Source organism: Ornithodoros turicata, chromosome 8 (genome assembly GCF_037126465.1).
Source record: "Ornithodoros turicata isolate Travis chromosome 8, ASM3712646v1, whole genome shotgun sequence".
Lineage (NCBI taxonomy): Eukaryota > Metazoa > Arthropoda > Arachnida > Ixodida > Argasidae > Ornithodoros > Ornithodoros turicata.
Window position 1 is genome coordinate 38,345,902 of NC_088208.1, and position 25,373 is coordinate 38,371,274.

Consider the following 25,373-nt stretch of genomic DNA (forward strand, 5'->3'; position numbering starts at 1 on the left):
ATCTCACATTCTTTTATGATATTTATTATGGTACCATCGCTATTTCGCGTGATCTTTATCTGATGCCTCCCAACTTCATTTCCGATCGATTACATCACGAATGTAAAATTGAACCATATCGTTTCCGCACCTCCGTGTTTCAAAACTCATTTTTTGTTCGCTCAATACCACATTGGAGCAGCCTTCCACGTGACCTTATCCTCTCAAACTCGGCGACTCTGTTTTCACAAAAACTGGTTTCTTTCTTTTCGGAGTAACGGCTCACACTTTGGTTAGATTTTGTACTTGTGTGTGTTGTAGATGTGTTATCACGCCATACATTCTTTTGGCTCAATGTGTACTACGTGTTATTGTATTTTTGTTATTATTGCATGTCGTGTACTGCACTCTCCCCTACGTAATTCCGCTGATGTGGAGCAGTATGATCGATAAATAAAATAAATAAAAAGTAAAAAAATAAATGGCACAGCACACGCTTCCCATTTGTACGACGGTCAGGTGCGTGTGAGTATTCTCACCTATACACCAGCTATGCCGTTAGGGTTCTCTGTCAGTAACAGATGTAGAACGTCTCGTTATCGAAGACAACAAAGATAATCGTTGAAAATGGTGGGACATTGACTTAAGTTGAATTCCAATGGCAGATTCGGAGCGCCTCCGGAGCAAGTTCTGTTGCTTCGCCGAGAGCAAGTCTGTTCGATTGGCAGATTGGGAACAGCTCTGGAGTCTTCCAATGGGAGCTTTGGAGCGGCATTCGGGTCAAGGTCGCTCCCGGGAGCAACCCAGACTGCTCCGCCAAAATAGGCAGATTCAACCGGAACTCTATGTGACGTGTCACTTGTCTCTTGTGCTCCTGTCTCTGCTTCGCCAACATGGCTGCTTCGCAACGCGTCATCGATGTGACTAGTCTTTCGCGTCGTAGGTTGGCGATTTTGTTCCATGAAGGAAGCGATAAGTCAGACATTACCAGGGCAACGTTAGGAGATTAGAAGGACCTTGATGTTGCGAAACATGGCGTTTTAATGAAATATGAGTACATTCTTCTTCTTCCTCCGTCTCTGGCCGTCATCCACCAAGGGAGATTGGCCAGAGTTAAACTCTAAGTTGGGCGCTAGTGTTTCATTCGCAGATTCGGATCACTTGCTCTAAGCCAGATCAAGCTGCTCCGTTGCAGAGTCTGCCACCTGCTCCGACTCTGCCATTGGAATTCAACAACACTGCTCAAGGACAATATACTAGAAAGGTCGTTATAACATAGACAGAAACACGGACTGCTGCCACATGCCACACAGGCGCGGATCGTAGAAATGGCTTCGTTAGTCCATGATGAAGGAAGCCCGAAAGTGGGATACGAAGAAGGGACGAACACACAACAACTGAAATGGCCATTGTTTAGCACATTTTCTCGCACAAGGGCAGCGGATTTTCTTGCACCCTTCGGGTGGAATGAGGGATTCCAAACCAGAAAGGTACATGACCAGAAGAAATAAGACAAGTCTCAATGGCTGCGCGAGAACTATATATGTCAGAGAAGGGAGAAGGGGTTTCTTAAGTAAAAAGAAAAGGACAAGACAAGACAAGATTCGAAGCGTGGAGAAAGCGGAGGAGCGCAGTGCTGACGGCTCACTGGGTCGGCTGAAGAAGGGGACACGGTAAGTTGGCCAGCGTTATAGTTATGTAGCCAAGTTTGGATAGACGACGACAGAGGGCGTCACGGTACAGAAGGTGTTGCGTGGCAGTGGAGGATGCAGTGTGAGAGGGAAGGTGATGTGTCAGAGGGAATGCATAGTCCCTGCTAAGAACAGCTGTTTCGCCCTGTTTGAGGCTCTTCAGCACGGTGCAGGAACATTGCATGCCTCGCAGGGTAGACGCCGAACAGTGCCCCACGGCTCATTTTTTTCTGGTATCTATTATTCTGGTCCCATTACTACTGCTTCCACAGCTGCCTCCTAACACCTTTCGCTCTGGCCACAGGGCATTTCGGTGCCGCACTAACGCTGCGGCGACAATAGCAATAATTTTAGTTTCGATTAGGCGCCCACAAATTGCCCGAGTGTGCCCGATTAAACGGAAGATATGTAGCAGACATATTTGACATTTCTTGTTATTTTTTTAAGCAACTGTTGCTAGCGGAGTACAGACGTGAACAAATGGAGAGAGGACAGCAGGAAGGAGTGGGGGACAAGGGGGTTAATGTGCGTCCTGTGCCCAGTTCAGGATGAACTGTGCCGCCATTCATCAGGAAAGTCTGCCGGAAAACCCAGGGAAAACTTCAGGCAGCACAGCCGGTGCATCGATTCGAACCCGCTTCACCTCTCGGTCCCGGCCTGGAAAGCGATCATCGTAGCCACTATGCCACTGGAGCTGGTCGTCGTATTAGACATGAAAACAAATCAGTTTTGGAACACAACACGAAAAAAAAAGAAAAGAAGAGAAGGGGGAATATGTTTAATGCAAAGTAAAAAAAAAAGCGAAGGGAAAGGTTAGCCACGGTGTAGGCTTGATATTCCCAAAAGCTGTCGTGCAAGATACAAGCAGCGGAGGCACAGAAAATTATGAAAAAGTACAGAATAAAGAGCTCCTTCACTAGTCGTTGCGCATAGGGCGTATCAGAGAATGCCCAGGAGTTTAGATTCTCGAAGGAATCGTGTCAGCACAGACGTGACTTCAGCGTGCCGAGTGGGGCCAATTAGCGCCGCGAGGAAAAGCTCTCGGTAGCCTAGATGAGCAATGCGGCGCCGGAGACTCGACCGATGACCCTCGTAACGCTGGCAGGCAAGAAGTATGTGTGGCACGTCAGCTTCTACGTGACACGTCGGGCAAAGAGACGATGGGTGCCGACTCATCTTAAATAGGAGGAGTTGAGTTCTGGCCACATTCAACCGCAGTCGATGAAGCAACGATTCCTCGATGCGCGGGATGCGGCCAGCCACAGCATATGTCATTAAAGGGTCAATCGATTTAAGGAAAGCATGGGTTCGTATAGCTTCTTGCTGAAAGAGCTGTGTACGGTTGGCAATGAAGCGGCGGATTTTCAGCTGGCACATAGAGTCGCGACTTGCCGACGTCGTTGAGCGAGCATTCATGGACGCCGGCTGCGACCGTTTCCCGATGGCACATTACGGGTGTTCGGTCTTTGTCGCGGGCATTCCCAACGAAAATGGTCAGGGCTGCCGCAATTCCAACAGCCGTTGGGCGCTCGTGGCTGCGGGGGCGCAGGATGATGCCGCTCCCGCTGCCGTGGGGTTTCGCTAGCTGAAAGGCCAGGTTGACCGCGACTTCGGGACGGGACGGGTCTGTCAAGGCTCGTTCCTGCGGGGATCGTCCTCTGGTCATAGAGGAACGGATCTAGGGCTCGGTGGGATGACTCAGCATTGTATGAATTACTGGGGTTGTCACCCAAACCTGTTGCATGCAGGCGTTCGACCGAGGCGGCTCCTCCCGACCACGCGCAGCGCGGTTCCAACGCTAGCTCCGGGGGTGGAGGGGGCCGGTATTCAAGCTCTGCCAGGAGGCCGCCTTGTATTGAACGAGCCTCCTGGGCCAACGCCTCAAGGGTTTTAAAGCGATGGGCTCTTAAGTAGGGCCGGAAGCGCGGGTGGCACTGACGGATCGCCCGTGCGACGCGCTGCTCTTCCGTAGCAGTGGGATCCGCTCTGCTGTACAGATCCTGCAATGCCCGAACGAATTTAGATAAGCTTTCCTCAGGATGTTGAGTACGCTTATGCAATTCCTCTAAGACACGGTATTCGTAATCCGGGGGAACAAATTCGTTTTTGAACCGCTCCTGGAAGTCCTGAAAGGACGTAAACTCCGATTGCAACCGAAGCCAGCGGGTGGCGTCTCCGACCAAAGCAACCTGCAGGATGCGTTGGATTAGAACGTCGTCCGAAATTCCCATACCCGTCTGATAGGCGGTGAGGTCATCCAGGAAATCGGCGACGGACTTCTTATCGGTGTAACCTGAGAAGGTAGGCACCGGTAAGTTGAGTCGTAGAGGCGCTTGTGCCTGCGGCGGTGAAACCGACCCGGCATCCAAGCGTTGAACCACCAGCGAGCACAACTCCGTCATGCGTGACAGGAGTTCTGCCGTTGCAATGGCGTCTGACTGCGGCGTGGGCACCTTCGCCTTGTCAGCCATCAGCTCCGAGGGCTCGTCCATCGGGTGGGAGCTGTAAAACTCAAAAACAAACAAAAACACACGCAATAACACACACAAAAAACTAACAGCTATAAACTCTAGCAACTACTAACTACGCACAAACTACAAACAGTGCCGCGTGCCCCACGTTGGGCGCCAGTTGTGGAAACCTTCGTTCCCACAACCTCGTGGCGAAGAAACAAGCAGCACATAAGCGGATTCAAGTAAACATACCAGATTTATTGCCAAAGGACCGCTTCAATTCCCAGCGGGGAACAAACCGAGCCTCCGAAGAGGCATGTGGCCTCTTATGTATCTCAACGCCACGCCCTCCCAGTGATTGCAGCCCCCTGGCGGCTTTAGTGACTGCTCACCTGATAAGATAGGGGAGCGTGGCACGCCACAAGGGGAAGGACAGCTGGTTGCTCAGTGTCGTGGGCCTGCCGAGCAAGAGCGTCAGCACGATCATTGCCCGAAATTCCGACATGGCTTGGAATCCATTGGAGCACCACGCCGTGTCCCAGCAATACGAGTTCACAGTGCAAGGCGATGGTCGTGGTGTAGGTGTCACTGATGACTTGTGCAGAGTAAGAGGCCAGCGCCTCCAGAGTCACTTTACAGTCGGTGAGGATAGTCCCAGTCCCTGGTTCGGGCAGAAGAGAAGGGAGGTGCGCCAGGATGACATCAAACAGAAGCGCGCTGAGGACGCTCCCCTGTGGAACTCCACGATGCACAGAGTAGTTCGCACTGCCACCATCTTCTGTGCTCACGAACAGAGACCTGTCAGACAGGAAGGCTTGCGACCAGGCAAAGGTACAGCCGCCCACACTAGCTTCTTGAAGCGATACGATAACATCATCATGGAGAACACTGTCGTATGCTTTCGCTACGATGACCCATCAAATTTTGCTTGTTGGATTGAGGAGACGAGATCGATGACATTGTCAATCGTGGACCGCGCTTGCCGGGAACCAGCAATAACTTCAGGAAAGAATCGAGTGCTCTCAAAATGCCAGTTCAATCGTGCGGACATCATTCGTTCCACAATCTTCCCGACACAGTTGGTGAGGGTGACTGGGCGAAAGGCATCAATAGCGTGTGGGGACTTCCCTGGCTTCAGGAGTGGCGCTATCATTGCGTTCTTCCATGCGTGCTCCCTGCTGGGAAAACACCGCCCCGGCAACAATTATAGTAGAGCCTAAGGAGGGCATGTCGGCAATGGATAGATTTTGGAGGGCCTTGTGCGTAATACAGTCAGACCACGAAAGGGGTGATGACATAATCTACACATTGGGAATAATGCGACACACCGGTGGCAGACTTTGCGCTCGAGCCGCGGAATGAGGAACTGTGCACTCTAAAGGTTCTTATATGTGTAGATAAGACATCATAAGCCCAGACAATCTGGTAGAAAGAGATCCACGAAGAAATCTAAGCCTGGACTCGGGCAACACTCGCAAGAAGGCCGACGCGTATGACAGCTATGAGCTTGAGCTGTCGTACGTGCGTAGTCCTTGGGAATGTTGCCTAAGCTCAGGCTTGGGTCTTATGTGTGTAATAAGTTATTGTCAGAGGTACCTGAGCATCCCTCACGAATTTGTCTACGCCCTTGTTGTGGGCTTGACCAAATGCCTGGAAAGAATTCAGACATTAGTATGAGATGAGGAGATGAGGTGAGAAGCGATTTTTCGGTGGACAGTTTCGTGTTGTGTTGTTACGTGTACGTTGCTTACATCTGTGAACCAACTTAGAAACAGGGGAATCTTCTGTGAAAGGTGATTCAAGTGATGGTGTTGTAGAGTAGAGAGGGTGCTTGTGTGTGTGTTGTACGTGTTCTGAGTACGAAATGTGACGTCACTACAAAATGATTTGTGGCCAAGGGATACTCACGGGATTCAACCGACTGGATAACAGGTACACCTTTCCCACGCAGTCGCTAATATTTCTGCGGAATGCGGCGGCGTTCTGAAAAATGAGCAAATGCTTCCACGAAATGGTGCTCTCACGACTGTAGATCATACTTTTAAGGGCTTGCGACACTTTCGTAGATGTTGTTCATTACACCATGCTCACATTGTATCACACACTAGAGGGGAAGAAAAAAAAAGGAAACCCTAACGCGTATCCCTTCACTTCGCCGTGCCGGTTTTCTGCGCGCCTATTATCCGTTTTGCCGTGAAAGTTGGAATGCAGGTTCACGCATCTGTACAAATATTTGCATTTTACATTAAATAACTTTTGAGACCAAGTGCATCGACCCCTTTAACGCTTAGTAATAACTTAATTGTAGATAGAAATTAACGGTGCACTCAAATGGTCACCGAGTATTTCACAATTACGACGCCCCATCAAAGAGCGTGGTTGGCAATATCTGAAACGAAAAAGAAACGAAAAAGATCGTCCGCTGCTGAATTCGGGTAACGGCTATTCCTGTTTTGGCAATGATATGGCTTCCCTGCACATGCACATATGCTCTGAAAATTACACGAGGGCATGAAAAGGGCAACATTACATCTCGAGCGTATGTCCGTCGCTTACTCATCCCCGCATACGCGAGCCTTATTTCGCCACCACGTACGATCTACACAGAAGACACCAGACATATAGCCTGAAGACGCGAACCTATGATTTCTTTTTTCATTTTTTTTTTCAAGTTTGAATTTGACCGGGACTGTGGTAGCATACTTACTACTGAGAGCGCGACATTAGAAAGAGGTCTGGTCACGCCCATCTCGAGTCGCTTTACTCAAAATTTGATCTCGACACTCTACGCAGAAGGAACGCATGTTTGGTCAAACTTTTTAATCCTGCAGGATGTACGCACCCCATCATGCGAAACAGCTCAAGTGCTGCTGGAATAACGAAAATTGAAAAAAAGGGGCTGCCATGTACACGTACAGAGGGAACGGGACAAAAAAAAGGGGGGAGGGGAATCGGTGTACCGGAGTGGAGCAATGAAAAAGGGTGACGTTTCGACTTCTTCAGACTAGAGGAATGGAGTGAGGTCACTCACTCACTCACGCGTCCGCACTCCGTTCCTCTAGTCTGAAGAAGAGCTTTCGCTCGAAACGTCACCCTTTTTCATTTATTCCCTCTTCGGTGCACCGATTCCCCACCCCCCTCTTTTTTTTTCTCTCGTTCTCTGCTGATAAGAATAGTTAGGCAGCAAGCGAGCTGATGATATAGATCCATACCGGCAAACAAAAATAATGATAATAAAACCGAGACAAGTGACCAGACTTCGTTGAGACTCTCGTTGGGTTGTCACATTTTTTCCGTGTCCTTCCTCTCGGGTGTTTTTTCAGTACGGACATCACCCGTAATACCCGTAAAGAAGCTATTGCGGATGATGAAGCTGCAAGTTGCACTAACAAAAAGCACATTCTTTCTGAAAACTTACGTTTTTCAAGTGCTCATATCTTGTGAAGCACAAATTGGCTGCGACGCAGATGAGTTCCAGCGTCTGCACAATGTCAGACATGAACATCTCGATGATAAAGCTATGAAAGTTGTCTAGCAACTAGAACTATTAGTGAAAAGCAGTGCAGTAATAACGGACGAAGGATAAGGCAACATGAGTGTGGTCGGTGTGATGATGACGGTGACGATAGTGGACAGTTCTTCCTGGAGAGCGAAATATGTGCCCGAAACTCTACGAGAGCATACAGAACGTCACCTCAAGGCACGAAATATGCCGCACGACTTTTCGCCACCATTCTAACGTTCTGCATCGTGGATTGCGTGTAAAAGGCTTAAGATTTGAGACTGAGACTGTAGTGCCGAAACGTGTTGAGTGTAAAATAAAGGAAATTACTTTTGGCATGTGCTGCGGGTTGATGACATGTCTCAGCAAGACACGCTGGGCACAGGCTCGCAGCACCTTACTTGCCAACGCCGCCCCACGAGTAGCAGTCACAACGCCTTAGATGTACCATCATTCCGTTAGTATACAAGCACTGAACTTTGCTACACCCTAACCTGGTTTGCCGCCACAAGGGGAGAACGGCAACGATGATGACCCGGCAATATAACAGAGAAGGCACAGCAAGCCGTACTGAAACTGCATTGCGCGTACAAGGCAGTTACTGCAAATACCACTTGTGCTCTTGTGGCGCCTGTCAAGAAAAACACATATAGTTCATGGTGTTCGAACTATCCACTTTTTTTCCTTCTGCCATAGAAGTAGGGCAGCCCTCCCCTGCCGACAGCTGATTCTACGCGGCGGTGTTGATGTTCAGCTCAAGGTTTGTAGATTGTTTCTATACGGCATGCGTTAAGGGCTAGGCAAGCAGCTGGCGCGATATATGCAATATTTGCGTTTGCCCGCTTTCCTCTTATGGAACTTGTGTGGGCCGACCCACTGTAAAGTCAGCTATGGCCATGCTTGTCTCGCGAAATAAAAGCAACGAAATGAAAAGGTAAGAACGTTAAACGAAATGAAATAAAAAGGAGCGTTCTAACCCATATTATTGTCTGATTAGATGAGTCATATAGAATTAGTGAGCCAATCTTCCTTATCGTTTTAGCCTACTATTCCCTATATCCTTCATTTACTGATTCGCTCTATTTTCCCCAACAAACTCAACAACTGAGGCTAGTTCGAAAACTCTGCCCCATTGCTTTTGCACTTGAGTGTAACGCTGTATGGTGTTCTTCAGAAGAGCGCCAACACTCCTGTGCTCTACAATTAACTCAACCCAAATTTGCGATAGATCCCCTCCCTGTGTTGCGGCGTTAGCATATTCTAAATTCATTTAACTAATCTGGTAATTTAAATTTAATAATACCCTCCACTACCTTGAATCATTTACACTGTCATTGTTTTGCGAAGTTTTTCTTTTTTTGTATTGTTCATTGTATGAGATATGAGCCACAGAGATCGTGTACTCATCCTCCTAAACGTTCCCTAACAATTTAGCCCCTTGTTATCCGTATCTTCTATATATATATATATATATATGTATATATGTGTGTGTGTGTGTGTATTGACATCATGGCGGAAGACCAGCCATCTTTGCTGGCTCCCTTTAACGCAACAAGCGCACTAGTCTACAACCATCGCAACGCCAGCACCCGAAGACGAGCTCACGGCAGGCCTGTAATTAATGTATGTGCTAGATGCCACCTCGCAACAAATCAAAACTCACGGAGAGTTCACGTGGGAGAGCAGCACGAAGAATATTAGAAGCGGATGACATACCTACCATTGCTTTCGTCGAAGAGGGTCGTTGATGTTTGCCACCGCCTTCCAAACTGGACGGCCCCAAGCACTGCTCTCTCCCTGTAAAGCACTCTACGGATGCCCGCTCTGACCCTGTTCAGTACATCAACGGCGGTGCAAGCACAGACACCGTGCACAGGGGCAAAAGGGCTAACTCACACATGTATTGGCATCGGAGCGGAAGACCAGCCACACAGACTGGCTCCCTCTAACGTTTCACACGGACTGAACTAAAGCTACGTAGATGCCAACTCTAGAGCAATATGATCTCTAGATTAATACGTGTGCTGGACGTCACCATGCAATGAACGAAGACTCGCGGAAAGTTGCGAACGTGACAACGGCACACTCTACTTGGCCACCTACGAGGACCGAAGATGTCTGCCATCGTCTTGCAAGGTGCACAGCTCCCAGCACAACTCTCTCTCTCTCTACGAAGAGCGCGACGAATCCCTGCTCGAACAAGATTTAGCACTTCTGCTACACTACGGACGCGGCCACCCTGTGCTGCAATGCAGCGAGAAATCCACACCTGATAGTTAATCTCAACTGTCAGAAGGAGAAGGCGAAAGAAAAATTCATTCCCGGAACAGCACCGCAAGCGGTGCTGCCCCCACGACCTTGTTATCGGCCGTACCATTCAAAGACACGGCCCACCCGAGGGCGGACCGCGTTATCAAGGGACCCTTCTCCAAATATGAAGGACCGGCTCCCTTTCGCCTCCCTCCACCGCGAAAGATCAATACGCGGATTTGAAGGGAGACCATGTATCGCCAACTGTAGGATTGGACAAGCGTTAGGATGGGACCAGAGGACAAGGCTAACTCGCTCTACTGCAATACCATGCATAAGTACAGTAACTATGTACACGATCTGGATATACAAGCTTTATTCCAACATTAGAACATTGTACTTGCTGGTGTCTGCTTCGTCCTACATTCTTCTCTATCGGCACTGTCGCGCCAGTTGCACACGAGCAACTTGGTGTCGAAAACGCTATCACCGGGGCAGTCGTGACGGTATGCCAGACCTCCCTGGCAGTAATAAAACTTGGTGCAGTCATCTTCATGTGGTACCAGCATAGCCTTCGTATTTTTACACGCTTGACTGTGAGGAGCGAGAATTCCTAGATTATGCTTGTTAGTTGTGCCGGCCTCAGACGTCGTAGAAGACGACTCAGTAACCGGATACCTGGAGCTGTGCCCACTAGTGTCGTACGGAAGTCTGTCGCTGGTGTCCGGTTTAGTACTCGTGATATGCTGCGGAGATTTTGATGACGCAGTACTATGATCGGCAGTTCTTGGTTCGGAAGGCGATGTGTCTACAGTCGGTACGCCACCCGCTCGTGTAAACATATCGACTTGATTCGTCGACGATTGCGACAGAGAGGTGATGGTGCCTGACGGAAGTCCATGGAATCTATCTGGCCCTCCATGGGTTGTACCTGTTGTCAGGTCAAAATTAGGTGTTGGGGGAGTGGCTTCGCTTGTGGTTTCTGAGGGAGCACGCTGATCTGTATTAAATGCTCTAGAAGCCGTTCCCGAAATTTCAACTGTCGAAAAGTCAGTGGACTGTTCTACTCGGGATGATGTTGTCACCTCCATGGCACTCGAGGCGTGAGATGCTGTGTCGCCTACGTCTGGCACATGCATGGGTTCATGATGCATGCTAGGTGTTTTGGTAGACATTGTAGGAACACCGAAGGTAGTTGCGGCAGTAGCTGCTGAAGAGATAGACCTGAAACCCTCTGCAATCGTTGTGCTCGTGCGCAAGCCGAGGGCAGACGTTGTTGCATCTATGTCTGACGGGCTCAGATCATTGACTTGCGTGCTAGGTTTTTTGGTAGATGCTGCAGGACTGCTGAAAAAGGCAGTCATGGAGCTCCCTCCAGTCCTTGAATTTGTGTCCTTCGTCGCGCCTGAGGCAGAAGACGTAGCATCTATATCTGGTGGACTGATATCGCTTGCTTGTGTGACAGGTTTTTTGGTAGATGTAGGTACGCCGAGGGTCGATGAAGTAGAAGTACTGAAGTAGGCAGGAGTGGAGCTCTCTCCGGTCGTTGAACCTGCGTCCTTCGTCGCGTCTGAGGCAGAAGATGTAGCATCTATATCTGATGAACTGAGATCTTTTGCTTGCGTGCTAGGTTTTTTGGTAGATGTTGTAGGTGCGCCTAAGGTCGATGCGTCAGGAGTACTGAAAAGGGCAGGCATGGAGGCCTCGCTTGTCGTAGAACGTGTGTCCTTCATCGCGCCTGAGGCAGAAGATGTAGCATCTATATCAAATGGACTGGGATCTTTTGCATGCGTGCTAGGTTTTTTGGTAAATGTCGTAGGTACACCGAAGGTTGATGCATCAGGAGTACTGAAAAGGGCAGGCATGGAGGCCTCTCTTGTCGTTGAACTTGTGTCTTCTATCGCGCCTGAGGCAGAAGATGTAGCATCTATATCAAATGGACTGGGATCTTTTGCATGCGTGCTAGGTTTTTTGGTAGATGTCGTAGGTACACCGAAGGTTGATGCATCAGGAGTACTGAAAAGGGCAGGCATGGAGGCCTCTCTTGTCGTTGAACTTGTGTCTTCTATCGCGCCTGAGGCAGAAGATGTAGCATCTATATCAAATGGACTGGGATCTTTTGCATGCGTGCTAGGTTTTTTGGTAGATGTCGTAGGTACACCGAAGGTTGATGCATCAGGAGTACTGAAAAGGGCAGGTATGGAGGCCTCTCTTGTCGTTGAACTTGTGTCTTCTGTCGCGCCTGAGGCAGAAGATGTAGCATCTATATCAAATGGACTGAGATCTTTTGCTTGCGTGCTAGGTTTTTTGGTAGATGTCGTAGGTACACCGAAGGTTGATGCATCAGGAGTACTGAAAAGGGCAGGCATGGAGGCCTCTCTTGTCGTTGAACTTGTGTCTTCTATCGCGCCTGAGGCAGAAGATGTAGCATCTATATCAAATGGACTGGGATCTTTTGCATGCGTGCTAGGTTTTTTGGTAGATGTCGTAGGTACACCGAAGGTTGATGCATCAGGAGTACTGAAAAGGGCAGGCATGGAGGCCTCACTTGTCGTTGAACTTGTGTCTTCTATCGCGCCTGAGGCAGAAGATGTAGCATCTATATCAAATGGACTGGGATCTTTTGCATGCGTGCTAGGTTTTTTGGTAGATGTCGTAGGTACACCGAAGGTTGATGCATCAGGAGTACTGAAAAGGGCAGGTATGGAGGCCTCTCTTGTCGTTGAACTTGTGTCTTCTGTCGCGCCTGAGGCAGAAGATGTAGCATCTATATCAAATGGACTGGGATCTTTTGCATGCGTGCTAGGTTTTTTGGTAGATGTCGTAGGTACACCGAAGGTTGATGCATCAGGAGTACTGAAAAGGGCAGGCATGGAGGCCTCTCTTGTCGTTGAACTTGTGTCTTCTATCGCGCCTGAGGCAGAAGATGTAGCATCTATATCAAATGGACTGGGATCTTTTGCATGCGTGCTAGGTTTTTTGGTAGATGTCGTAGGTACACCGAAGGTTGATGCATCAGGAGTACTGAAAAGGGCAGGTATGGAGGCCTCTCTTGTCGTTGAACTTGTGTCTTCTATCGCGCCTGAGGCAGAAGATGTAGCATCTATATCAAATGGACTGAGATCTTTTGCTTGCGTGCTAGGTTTTTTGATAGATGTCGTCGGTACACCTAAGGTCGATGCATCAGGAGTACTGGAAAGGGCAGGCATGGAGGTCTCTCTTGTCGTTGAACTTGTGTCCTTCCTCGCGCCTGAGGTAGAAGATGTAGCATCTACATCAAATGGACTGAGATCTTTTGCTTGCGTGCTAGGTTTTTTGGTAGATGTCGTCGGTACACCTAGGGTCGATGCATCAGGAGTACTGAAAAGGGCAGGCATGGAGGTCTCTGTTGTCGTCGAACTTGTGTCCTTCGTCGCGCCTGAGGCAGAAGATGTAGCATCTATATCTGATGGACTGAGATCTGTTGCTTGCGTGCTAGGTTTTTTGGCTGATGTCGTAGATACACCTAAGGTCAATGCATCAGGAGTAGTGAAAAGTGCAGGCATGGAGGTCTCTGTTGTCGTTGAACTTGTGTCCTTCGTCGCGCCTGAGGCAGAAGATGTAGCATCTATATCTGATGGACTGAGATCTGTTGCTTGCGTGCTAGGTTTTTTGGCTGATGTCGTAGATACACCTAAGGTCAATGCATCAGGAGTAGTGAAAAGGGCAGACATGGAGGTCTCTGTTGTCGTTGAACTTGTGTCCTTCGTCGCGCCTGAGGCAGAAGATGTAGCATCTATATCTGATGGACTGAGATCTGTTGCTTGCGTGCTAGGTTTTTTGGCTGATGTCGTAGATACACCGAAGGTCAATGCATCAGGAGTAGTGAAAAGGGCAGGCATGGAGGTCTCTGTTGTCGTTGAACTTGTGTCCTTCGTCGCGCCTGAGGCAGAAGATGTAGCATCTATATCTGATGGACTGAGATCTGTTGCTTGCGTGCTAGGTTTTTTGGCTGATGTCGTAGATACACCTAAGGTCAATGCATCAGGAGTAGTGAAAAGGGCAGGCATGGAGGTCTCTGTTGTCGTTGAACTTGTGTCCTTCGTCGCGCCTGAGGCAGAAGATGTAGCATCTACATCAAATGGACTGAGATCTTTTGCTTGCGTGCTAGGTTTTTTGGTAGATGTCGTCGGTACACCTAGGGTCGATGCATCAGGAGTAGTGAAAAGGGCAGGCATGGAGGTCTCTGTTGTCGTTGAACTTGTGTCCTTCGTCGCGCCTGAGGCAGAAGATGTAGCATCTATATCTGATGGACTGAGATCTGTTGCTTGCGTGCTAGGTTTTTTGGCTGATGTCGTAGATACACCGAAGGTCAATGCATCAGGAGTAGTGAAAAGGGCAGGCATGGAGGTCTCTGTTGTCGTTGAACTTGTGTCCTTCGTCGCGCCTGAGGCAGAAGATGTAGCATCTATATCTGATGGACTGAGATCTGTTGCTTGCGTGCTAGGTTTTTTGGCTGATGTCGTAGATACACCTAAGGTCAATGCATCAGGAGTAGTGAAAAGGGCAGGCATGGAGGTCTCTGTTGTCGTTGAACTTGTGTCCTTCGTCGCGCCTGAGACAGAAGATGTAGCATCTATATCTGATGGACTGAGATCTGTTGCTTGCGTGCTAGGTTTTTTGGCTGATGTCGTAGATACACCTAAGGTCAATGCATCAGGAGTAGTGAAAAGGGCAGGCATGGAGGTCTCTGTTGTCGTTGAACTTGTGTCCTTCGTCGCGCCTGAGGCAGAAGATGTAGCATCTATATCTGATGGACTGAGATCTGTTGCTTGCGTGCTAGGTTTTTTGGCTGATGTCGTAGATACACCGAAGGTCAATGCATCAGGAGTAGTGAAAAGGGCAGGCATGGAGGTCTCTGTTGTCGTTGAACTTGTGTCCTTCGTCGCGCCTGAGGCAGAAGATGTAGCATCTATATCTGATGGACTGAGATCTGTTGCTTGCGTGCTAGGTTTTTTGGCTGATGTCGTAGATACACCTAAGGTCAATGCATCAGGAGTAGTGAAAAGGGCAGGCATGGAGGTCTCTGTTGTCGTTGAACTTGTGTCCTTCGTCGCGCCTGAGGCAGAAGATGTAGCATCTATATCTGATGGACTGAGATCTTTTGCTTGCGTGCTAGGTTTTTTGGCTGATGTCGTAGATACACCTAAGGTCAATGCATCAGGAGTAGTGAAAAGGGCAGGCATGGAGGTCTCTCTTGTCATTGAACTTGTGTCCTTCGTCGCGCCTGAGGCAGAAGATGTAGCATCTATATCTGATGGACTGAGATCTTTTGCTTGCGTGCTAGGTTTTTTGGCTGATGTCGTAGATACACCTAAGGTCAATGCATCAGGAGTAGTGAAAAGGGCAGGCATGGAGGCCTCTCTTGTCGTTGAACTTGTGTCTTTTGTCGCGCCTGAGGCAGAAGATGTAGCATCTATATCCGATGAACTGATATCTTTTGCTTGCGTGCTAGGTTTTTTGGTAGATGTTGTAGGTGCGCCTAAGGTCGATGCGTCATGAGTACTGAAAAGGGCAGGCATGGAGGCCTCTCTTGTCGTTGAACTTGTGTCCTTCGTCGCGCCTGAGGCAGAAGATGTAGCATCTATATCTGATGGACTGAGATCTTCGGGCGGTGTCATAACAGGTGTCGATCGGCGTTTGAGAGGCTTTGGTGCCTTAGTGGAAGATACTGACGTGGTTGCCGGCGCAGCAGTGCCAATTCTCATGCCGTTCAGCTGCTCCTGGACTGTTTTCACGAGGTCGTTCCTCCTTCCACAACTTCCCGCTCTGTCGTCCATGTCTACAGTCCATATGCTGACCCCGGCGTAGCCATACCGTTTAATTCTCTCCAGCTATAATGAATGAAGAATAATGAAAGTGTCTGAAGTGGAACAATCACACGAATCTGCTTGTGTTGTCCTGACGTTGTCTAGCTCGATGTCTTTGCAAATCTTGCTTATGCGTAACTTACCTCAACCTAGTTCAACTGTTATTTTTAGTCTGGTCACCTTGAATCCTAACCGGATGCTACCAACATGAGCTGCCACCGAAACAGAAGTGTCCGACACAAATCTCTTCCGGTTACTTAATATTGTAGGGACTCGCTTTGAAATCATGCTTACGTTGCTAGATTTGAGAAATATCTGCACTCATGCATAGTGCCTGTAGTCCCAGTTGAACTAGGGTATGGAGGTCAAAGCATACTACTCGAAAATAGCGATAGCTTAAATACCTTAGCACTGATACTCTCACTGTCCTCATAAACTGCGAGTTGTGTGCCTGTGAAAGCGTATGGACGAAGAGCTTTTTTGTCCCATTTCCGTGTCCATCCCTTTCCAAGTCTCTTGCAAATCTAGAAGAGATGTACTGTTATAAACAATGAACGACAAACTTATGGACTCAAGAAAACGAGACAGGCGCGGCGTAACTGGTGTTAGGGAGGAGAAGAAAACGATTGCGGGATGAGGCCTAGCTTTCTGTCCTGTTACCAGAGGAGGCTTATCAAAAGTGAATCAGGGCTACTTTGGGGATAACTTCGACCGGTACCTTTTGAACTATGGGAGGCACCTAATTTCAAGCTGCATAAGCACACAACGAAGTAGAGACTCAACATTACCTCTGCATATGGAAGTGTATTGGCACCGTACAACGGGGGGTAGTTTCGCAGACGGTCCAACGTGAACCACGGCTCTTGGGGAACAACGCCGGATAAGTGGAAAGTGCGACCAAAGAAGGGGAGTTGGATGATCATTTTTTCCTTATCCACTCCGTCATCGGCAAGTTCGCGAAGCTCATTCTCCTGCAATACAAGAACCGATTACAAGGTGTGCTCCGGGGCCGATTCCAGTCTCCAGGTGACTCCAAGCCCCCGACCTCCCATCAGATGTGTCGTTATTTTCTCCTGAGTTTCCTGTCGACCCTCTTCCCTAGTGAACACGTAACACAACATCAATATCACAGGACATTTCAATTACTTAAATGGAAATTGTAGTGGGGCACTCGGAACAGTTGCCGGTGGCTTCCACAGGCAACTGTTCCTGCTCCCATGCGTCGTGAAGACGTTAAGGCGTCTCATCTCATGTGCGCGTAATCTTGGTAATTGTTCTTATTATATTCAGTGCTCGTGGGATGCCCGTTCTTTTTTCGTATTATTATTTTTTTTCTTTTGCTTTCTTACATTTTAGTGTTTTTCACCCAGGCACTGTGTTTCTTTAGTCTGTTAAGAATATGTACCGCCCTACCCCACTGTTTCATCTTCGCTCCACGTAATGACTGAAAAGTCCAGCCCATTTTGAAATTTGGCATATGTTCGACCTCTGAACCCGTGTGTCTCATAGCGTCTCTTGTGATACACAGTCCTGGGCGCGCTGAACGAAAAGGACGAGGACGTAAACCAAAAGACCCACAGAAATATTATTTGAGCACGTTGGTAATGTATGTCGTCTATGTCTCCTACTCTCCAATCAGTATGACCTATGTATGCTGTACATACACAGGCTGTTTATTTTTGTCTTTTACAGAGTTTTTATTTTAAAAAACTATGAGAGCAGCATAGGTGTCGTTTTCCCTGTTGAGTCCTACGGCCATGCGCGGACGTCCTCTCGAAGAAAGCGTGCAACTACAAGATGACCAGTTACTTAAAAATCATTAATTACCTTTTTAATTAGGGGGATTTCGGCAAAGGTGAGAGGGCAGATTGATTGACTGTCCTCGTTACAGCCATTTCGCGTTTTAACAAACCCTGAAACGCGTGCGTGCACTAAAATATCCCTCTCCGAATTTTGACATGCAAATGTGCCGAAACCGAGACCGCGGCGACCGGGAACGCGGGGACTACAGCGCTCATTTTACGTCAGGGGGCCACGTGCGTTGGAGCAATGGAGTTGATTGGAGTAGGCGCCGCACTCTCGATTTTTGCACGAATTTCCGTACTTAAAAAGTGCATTCAAAATATCAGCTAATTAGTCACATGGTAGTTGCATACTCTCTTCCTGATGATGTCGACATGGCCGTAGAACTCAACCGCAAAAACAACAGCTATGCTGCTCTCGTGGCTTTCATATAAAAATTCTGCAAATACTAAAAATGAACAGCCTGTGTACATCATTGGTGTAGTCGACTTCCTTACGTTTGCATCTACATCTTACACATGACATATATATACGTCCCACTGTGAGCCGTAAGATATCACTTACAAAATTTTTCCATTCGTTGTGGAGCTCCCTGGCATCTCCAAGACGGTACTGAACGTTGAGATAATCCACATGCCTGCGGAATGGTTAATTCACACAGTAGGAAGATTTACATGGCATCCATCAACTCAAATTTGCTACACTAAGCACTGCATACGAAACACGTTGAAAGAAATATTCAGGGAACTCACTCGGAGCGGAGTTCACGAAGTTAAGTCGTTATCGCATAACGGGTGATTGCATGACGTTGTGTGAAGAATGAATGGGAGTACAGGACACTATCATTAAGATTTCTCAAAGGTATTCTCGAATTATTGATTGAGGAGTGGGCATATCAAAACAACTAAGCACGTGTTGATGTTTGGGGTTGTGGAACGCAGGGACTAGGTGACTTGGTCCTGTTAGTCTATGGTGTCCCTTTCTGCTGTGCATACCGCGTGCTCTCGTTCGTGATTGAGAGTTGAGTTACGTGAAGATAGTCTACTTGGTATTTTTTTAACGTACCGTACTAAATCGAGCAATTCCGACGAGATGTCGTTGTCGCTATCGTCCCCGTAAGTTTCGTCAGAATCATCATCTTCATCACTGTCTTCGGAGTTTCCGCGCAGTTCCACAGTAAAGACAATCGTCCTTTTCTTCCGGACAAACGCGGCATTGAGTTCCTGAAATGCAGAGCAGCGCCGTTAATTCACCGAGTCATTGTCGAATGACACGATGTGTAACGTCAATCAAAATCGCGCCTTGATGCACGGAGCAATTCTTTCCCGATGTCCGTTTGCCAAGCGGTCTTGGCGGCCCAAGCGACCATATAAAAGGAACTGAGCAAACAAAAACAGAAAACCTTACATGATGTAAAACCCCCGAGACTAGGGAACACGAAGCCTCAACTGTAAAACGGGGTTTGATCGCAGGTATCCTATCAAATGCCGTAAAAAAACCTTGTTGTCATCATATCCTTCCCTCTGAGGAAAGTCAGCTTCTCCGTTTGAATGATGCTGGTTACCCCCATCACATGGTACTTGGTGCTTTAAATGTTTTGTTGAACACCTTGCTTCCTGGTTCGCCTGGTACTAAGCCCTCTGTCTCAAAACGTGCAGTTTTACCTTACTTCTACAAAGTGTCTCACAACTTGTTGGCCGTTGCGAAGTAATTTCAAGTCAACCTTGTTTTCAAGAACAACTTCCGTCTTGACCGCCTCATGCCTTTCGCCAAACCTGAAGTTACTTGCAAGAATCACCGGAACAAATTTGTCCACTGTTCATCAAACGTTGCTTATTATCTTGTGGTTTCTGTGATATTGGCCAGACAAAACGTAAATTGAGACTTCGTGTTTGTGTCTGCCCCTTCGTGTTCCCTAGTCTCGGGGTTTTACATTATGCATCACTTTCACCAGCTCGCTTGCTTCCTAGCCCTTTTTTTTTTTTTCAGAAAACCTTGTTTGACTAAGTCTACCGCTTCCCAAATGACAGCTTACATAGTTGTTATCTTACTTGAAGAATACGCGCAAGCGCTCGAGATCCTCGCAGGTTCCGACAAGAGATGTTGATGTCTACGCCGTCGAAGTCGTACTTCCGCAGCCAGAGGAGAAGATCTGAAGCCGCTTTCCTATGTGCATTCGGGAACCCTCTACAGAAGAGCCGCTGGTTTCTGACGCTGTTGCCGAGTCGAAGAAGAAGCAACAATTTGCGATTCTTCGTTTTGAGCTCTGCTATTTGGGTTCGAGTTTCTGTGATAAAAAGAAAAAAATTAGAAAGAAAAGGGGCAAGAAGCAAATTATTATTTTATTAAAAGTTGGAAACAAACGTAAGTGCGGATGAGATGCGGCAAGCGAAACACTATAACACGTGCATGTGGGCCTTGTGAACTATGTGCGGAATCGGAGTGAAGGAGATAGCCACACATGCATACGCGTGGCACGTGAGATGCTGCACAATACCAGGACGAAACGCCGACCGCATGAGGCGTTTCTCCAGCGTTTATCAAGCGTCCTGCCGCGCCGTTTGGTGAGCGTCAAGCCAAGGCGCCGTGGAACAATAGGCTCGAGACGCTCCTCTCGAAGTCCGAAGCGAATAGATATGGGTTGGGCGACGGAAGAGGCGGGAACGACGCCCGCAAGTGGCCAGTCAGGGATTAATCTCGGGATAGGTTCATCCGGTCGCACCAATTTTCGGGAGTCCGCATTGATGGCGGCACGCGGAATCGCTCAGACTGCTGTTCGGCCACGGTGTTTCCGGGAGGCCCCACCTCTAGCTATGCTCGAGGCCCCCACTGTGTACTCTGTATGGCAAATACTACTAATAAAATTGAATTGAATTGTGTTCGGCAGAAGAACAGAAGTTTGTTGCCGATGTTAAGAACGCGATTCTTGTGTGAGTTTTCAATATACAAAACACAAGGAGAAGTGTGCAACAGCTTGATGAAGATGTCAACCGGAATGCTGAGTTCGCTGCGTCTAAATGCACGAAGCGGGTACCTTGTGAATAGCGGGACCGGGATTCACAACAAATATGACTTCGTGAGCGTGCATTGCTGCAGTAACTTGATCGTTACAGCGCGTTATCACTCAAAAGCACCTGTGTTTGAGATTCTTCACTTGTAATAAAGTGTTTATCAAGTTACGTAGAGTTGCTTTCCCTGAGAGATTACGGAAACGTTCGCATGAGACCCCATCCATCAGCCGTTGTAGAAAAGCTGCATGCGGTGATCTCCGAGCGTTTTTTGCCAGCGTCGTTTGTCGCTGAGAAAAGCGCGACGCCCTGCCGCTCGCAAAACGTCTCATGCGGTTGGCGCTCCAGGGGAGCGTCGCGTGTCAATTGTTCCACGACGCCTTGGCTTGACCCTCGCCAAACGCCGCGGCAGGACGCTCTATAAACGCTGGAGAAACGCCTCATGCGGTTGGCGCTGGTGTACCGCGCGCATTAGAGTTGACTTGAACATCATTCCTGGTTGCGGACCCTGGTAGTGCTTAGTTGAAACAACGGCGGAAGATATTTGGAGCGGTGACCCGCGAAAGTATGAAGTGATTAGTTCCTCTGTTCCCGATTTGCAGGGTGAATCAGCGTTCGAGTTAACTGTTGGTGTACGAATATCCCGCGTCTGGTTAATCACTCATCATCATCAGTATCACTGTCCATTTCGTGGTGCGAGGTTTTTTTCTTTGTCACAAAATAAAATCGCTTACTTGTCTCATGCCTGACAAAGAAGACGGTGGTTGTCTGGTTTGGTTCTTCGAACGACTAGTCCACTGCGTACTTCCGTTCTGCTAACATTAACCTTTACGCGAGCCGTACATGACGATTCGTTAGCCTCCAGGGGGCGCTCGTTCTGCGCGGACACACACACAGCTTATTGCGTCTCAAGTTTCGTTGCAGTGGGTCAGTCATAAGAGTGGGGGAAAATTTAGCCGAAAACTTCAGTAGCTTATTTAATATTTTGATAAGTTCAGTTTTGTAAAGCAGGGCAAATTATTCGATATGAGTATTGATCACTATACCACCAGAACACATCTCGACCACTAGTACATTTTTATATAGAACACTCGAAAGTATGTCATGACACACGAAGCCTGTCCACCTGGTGTCAGTCTCTTAATTCTCTATCCAGAGCCATATATTAAAAGGGAGTCTGGCCATTGGGAGGAGTCACAAAAAGAGGCTCGACCTGTCAATCACAGTTTCGCTCCTCTGATTGGTTTGCTTTTTACCAAGGGGGTCGCCATGACACCATACCGCCACCCAAAATGGCGACGAAAACAAACACAGTGAAGCGGGGATTTCGTGACAAAAAATTTTCACAGACTAACCTGATTTTACGCTGCAAATGTACATCCTAATATAAGTTTCTCGGAAATCAGTTTCAACTTATGCTCATCCATTGATATCTAACTGAAAATAATACGTTTTGTCACCGGTGTTAGGCCTAGTGAACACGGCGATCACAAGGAAACCATAACAAATACGGCGCTCTGCTGTACAATACAATATAATTTCATGGATATAAATATTCTTGCCTCTTATATTCCAACTATTCATGTGGATTTGTTAAAAAATCATACCGACAACAGAATGTGTCCCAGCTGCCGGCAGCGGTACAACGACGCAAGCAGACGACAATTCCCGACGTGCCTTACGCTCCGTAGGTGCTATCCACTACTTTTGCAGATTACGAGAGGTATCCATGTCAATCCCATCCAATCCACTTGCCACCAAAAATGGCGCTGCCCATGTTGGATAAAGGGGTATTTAGTGGGGATAGGCTGATTGATAGTGCTTCATATTTCAAGACTTCATTGGTCGGAAAGCTGAAAAAGTGGGTGGAGCTTCAGGTATAGGCATAACCCATTAATGGCCAGACTCCCTTTTAATATACGGCTCTGTCTCTATCATGATTTCAGCGAAGTTCACGCCTCGTGGCGCTGCACGCACGCCTGATTCCCATTAATCTCAGTCAGTGCGGCAGGGGTTTCAGAAATACGAGGAGTTTTGAAGCCTCGTTTTACGACACCAACAGTAAATTACGGTCTTTGATGATCAGCACAGCGCTGCCCCCCACAGGAGAGACCAGCTCAGCAAAAGTCGTGCTTACCTAAACTCAGGGAGTGCGTGCCAAATGTTTGACCTCGCTTATCCATGTCTTCGTCCGCATAGACCACATGACTACATAGCCCTGCTGGAATCTTGTCAAAAGTGTAATCCTTCGGTCGATCGGATGACTGGGCGTTCCAGTAGCAGAACACTGGGTGCCCTCCTTTCGGTCTTGAAGACGGTGGCTGTTGGTCGTCTTTATGGCGACCGTGCCAACCACGTTCCCTTTCACCACCACCACCACCACCACGTTCCGGGGCTTCCGTAATATGTCTTGAAGGCCATCGCCGTTGCTGTGGGTACGGGGGAAGGTCGTCTTCATGGTCATCCCAACCACGGCGGCGTGCCAATCGCTGCCGAAGTCGAGAACGCAATCGAAAACGCAGTCCTACATGCAAAGTATATTCTTCAACATTGCCCCAGATACCATTCAGCGTATACTCATGACCTGAGAAAGCAACTCGAAGAAGCGTGACACCCTTACGCGTCTACTAGAAGCTACGCATCTACATCACACCGTTCGGTACATAGAAAATTATTGGTCCTTGGCGAAATCCTGCACACAAAAGTGCTCTTCGATCACTTATGGGTTTTCTAACAGCCGCAATCCTACTAGACAAACACTTTTATCCTAGCTGCTAGGTTAGTTCGTATGCACGCACGCCATACTAAATCATCAAATCATGTGGACACACGTGAATTCGGGTAGCGTCCCGTAGCCTAAGCAGGGAAACAGCCCATGACATTGTGCTTGAATTGTTGCTGTATTACTTTTTACTGTATTATTTATTTATTTATTATTTTACTTATATATTTATTATTTATACTTTTATATTATTATTATACTTATTATATTTATTTATTTATTTTACTGTATTGCTTCCTATTACTTTTTTTATCTCGGGGTCATCAACATCAACATAATTGTCGCCGTTGTTGTTCATGAAGAAGTTTGTGTTTGGTGTTTGTCGTACCCTTTATGTCTTTCCTGTAGCGTTTGGGATCGACAGCAGCGGCACAGAATTTATCCTCGGGGGGAACAAGCTACCAAAAGGAACTTTATAGCTATCGGTGTCAGCTACTTACGGCACTATTGAAAGAAAGAATCGGCCTAGTGGTTACGGGAAAGCAAGCATGCAAAATATGAACGCAAGTCAGCATAACGCATGCACTGTATGCATGACTTGGCGTTCGAAGAAGAGCGGAACACCCTGCCAGGTCGGGACACGGCCAAACGGAAACATGGGGAAAGTGTTAACGTTTTCCCATATACATGACGTAAATGAGAATATATGCCCAGCAGGATACAAAGTTACTAACCGTCAACTGTTGCTAAGCACAGGACGACGTAGTATAAAGCCAGCAGAATCACAAATTCCCTCCCGAAGATCAGCATTTCCTATAACAGTAGAAAAAGACAAAATTTTAAAAATACGGGGTTGGGTACTTCGTTCCGGAGCATTAGCATACAGGAGCCCGTATGTGACAGTGGGCAAGCAAAATACATGTAACCCACCTTTGTTGCTAGAGGGGCTGTGCAGATCTTCTCTTGGTAATTATGCACTCTTTCCGCTCAAAGCGGGTATATGAGCTGCATATCTCCACATGACGATAATACCACCGTTATCTACCCTGTACCATTACCCGCTGTCCGCTAGCTTTGTGACGTAAAAGTTATTTATCGGCTTAGTTATCCTGCAGAGATAGAGTGCTTGCGGCTTCCATGAACTGAACACCGGGTGCCGCGAGGGGTGCCGTTTTCCATTGTGTTGGTTGCTTCTTTATTTATAGAAGGTACAGTGTATCACGAGGTGATGAATGTCACGAGGTTGATAACAGCGATGGAGAGCATCAGTAAAACTCCATAACGCTCACATACATCTCTGGTGCTTTTTCTGCACTTCAAACATTCTGAAGTACATTTCATATCGTTTGTACTGCCTCTATTGTTTTCCTCCAGCATTTATTCTTGTATCTCAAGGGCCCAGGGGCATTACATGAGGGGTGGACAAAAAAGTGGCGAGTTCATTAAGTGGTACAAAACCAATCTACAACAACACCTGCGAGCTGCAATTTTTCTGTATTCAATTTCCCAACAAAGAATACAAAGAAGTATTTTGGAAGTACCAATCCGTCCACTTTTTTTTTTTTTTCAAAACACGGCTATTAAGCAAAAATCGCGATGTCGAAAATGAAAGTGCAGTGTACACTGTAGAACATGAAAGAACTGATGTTCTGAGGCTGGAACAACATAGGAGGGACAAATACATACAAAGCCACAATTTTCATCAATCAACCTTTTCATCAATCCAGAAGATCTGGGTTCGAGTCCTACAGCTGGCTAACCTTTTCAGTGACTTTCATCTATCATTATCAGTGTACACTGTAAACTGAGAAACACCCTTGTGGGTGTAAATGGCTTGTCCTATAACTCGCACCACTTTTTACACCGTATGGTCTGGAACGCCCTTTTTAGAGGGTGTATTCTATGTAAAACACCCTTTAAAAGGGTACTTTTCCTTTGAAAATGTCTTCTTTTGCACCCTTTAAACACCCTTTTAGGAGGGTGTAAGATTGTTAAACACCCTCCTAAAAAGGTGTTTAGAGGGTGCAAAAGAAGGCATTTTCAAGGAAAAGCGCCCTTTCAAAGGGTGTTTTACAGAGAATACACCCTCTAAAAAAGGCGTTCTAGACAACACGGT

General features: G+C 47.6%; 1 protein-coding gene across 1 annotated transcript; it reads right to left on the reverse strand.

Moving 5' to 3' along the window:
- Window positions 1-10,236: 10,236 nt before the first annotated feature.
- LOC135367254 (mucin-2-like) lies at window positions 10,237-24,294 on the reverse strand. The gene is made up of 9 exons (XM_064600427.1): window positions 24,188-24,294; window positions 23,992-24,070; window positions 22,673-23,059; window positions 19,579-19,814; window positions 18,593-18,750; window positions 18,092-18,164; window positions 16,513-16,695; window positions 16,129-16,248; window positions 10,237-15,748 (listed from the first exon to the last, which is right to left on the reverse strand). Exons 2-9 carry the CDS (start codon window positions 24,065-24,067, stop codon window positions 10,262-10,264), a joined length of 6,720 nt encoding a protein of 2,239 aa, XP_064456497.1. The 5' UTR covers window positions 24,068-24,070; window positions 24,188-24,294; the 3' UTR covers window positions 10,237-10,261.
- Window positions 24,295-25,373: the final 1,079 nt, after the last annotated feature.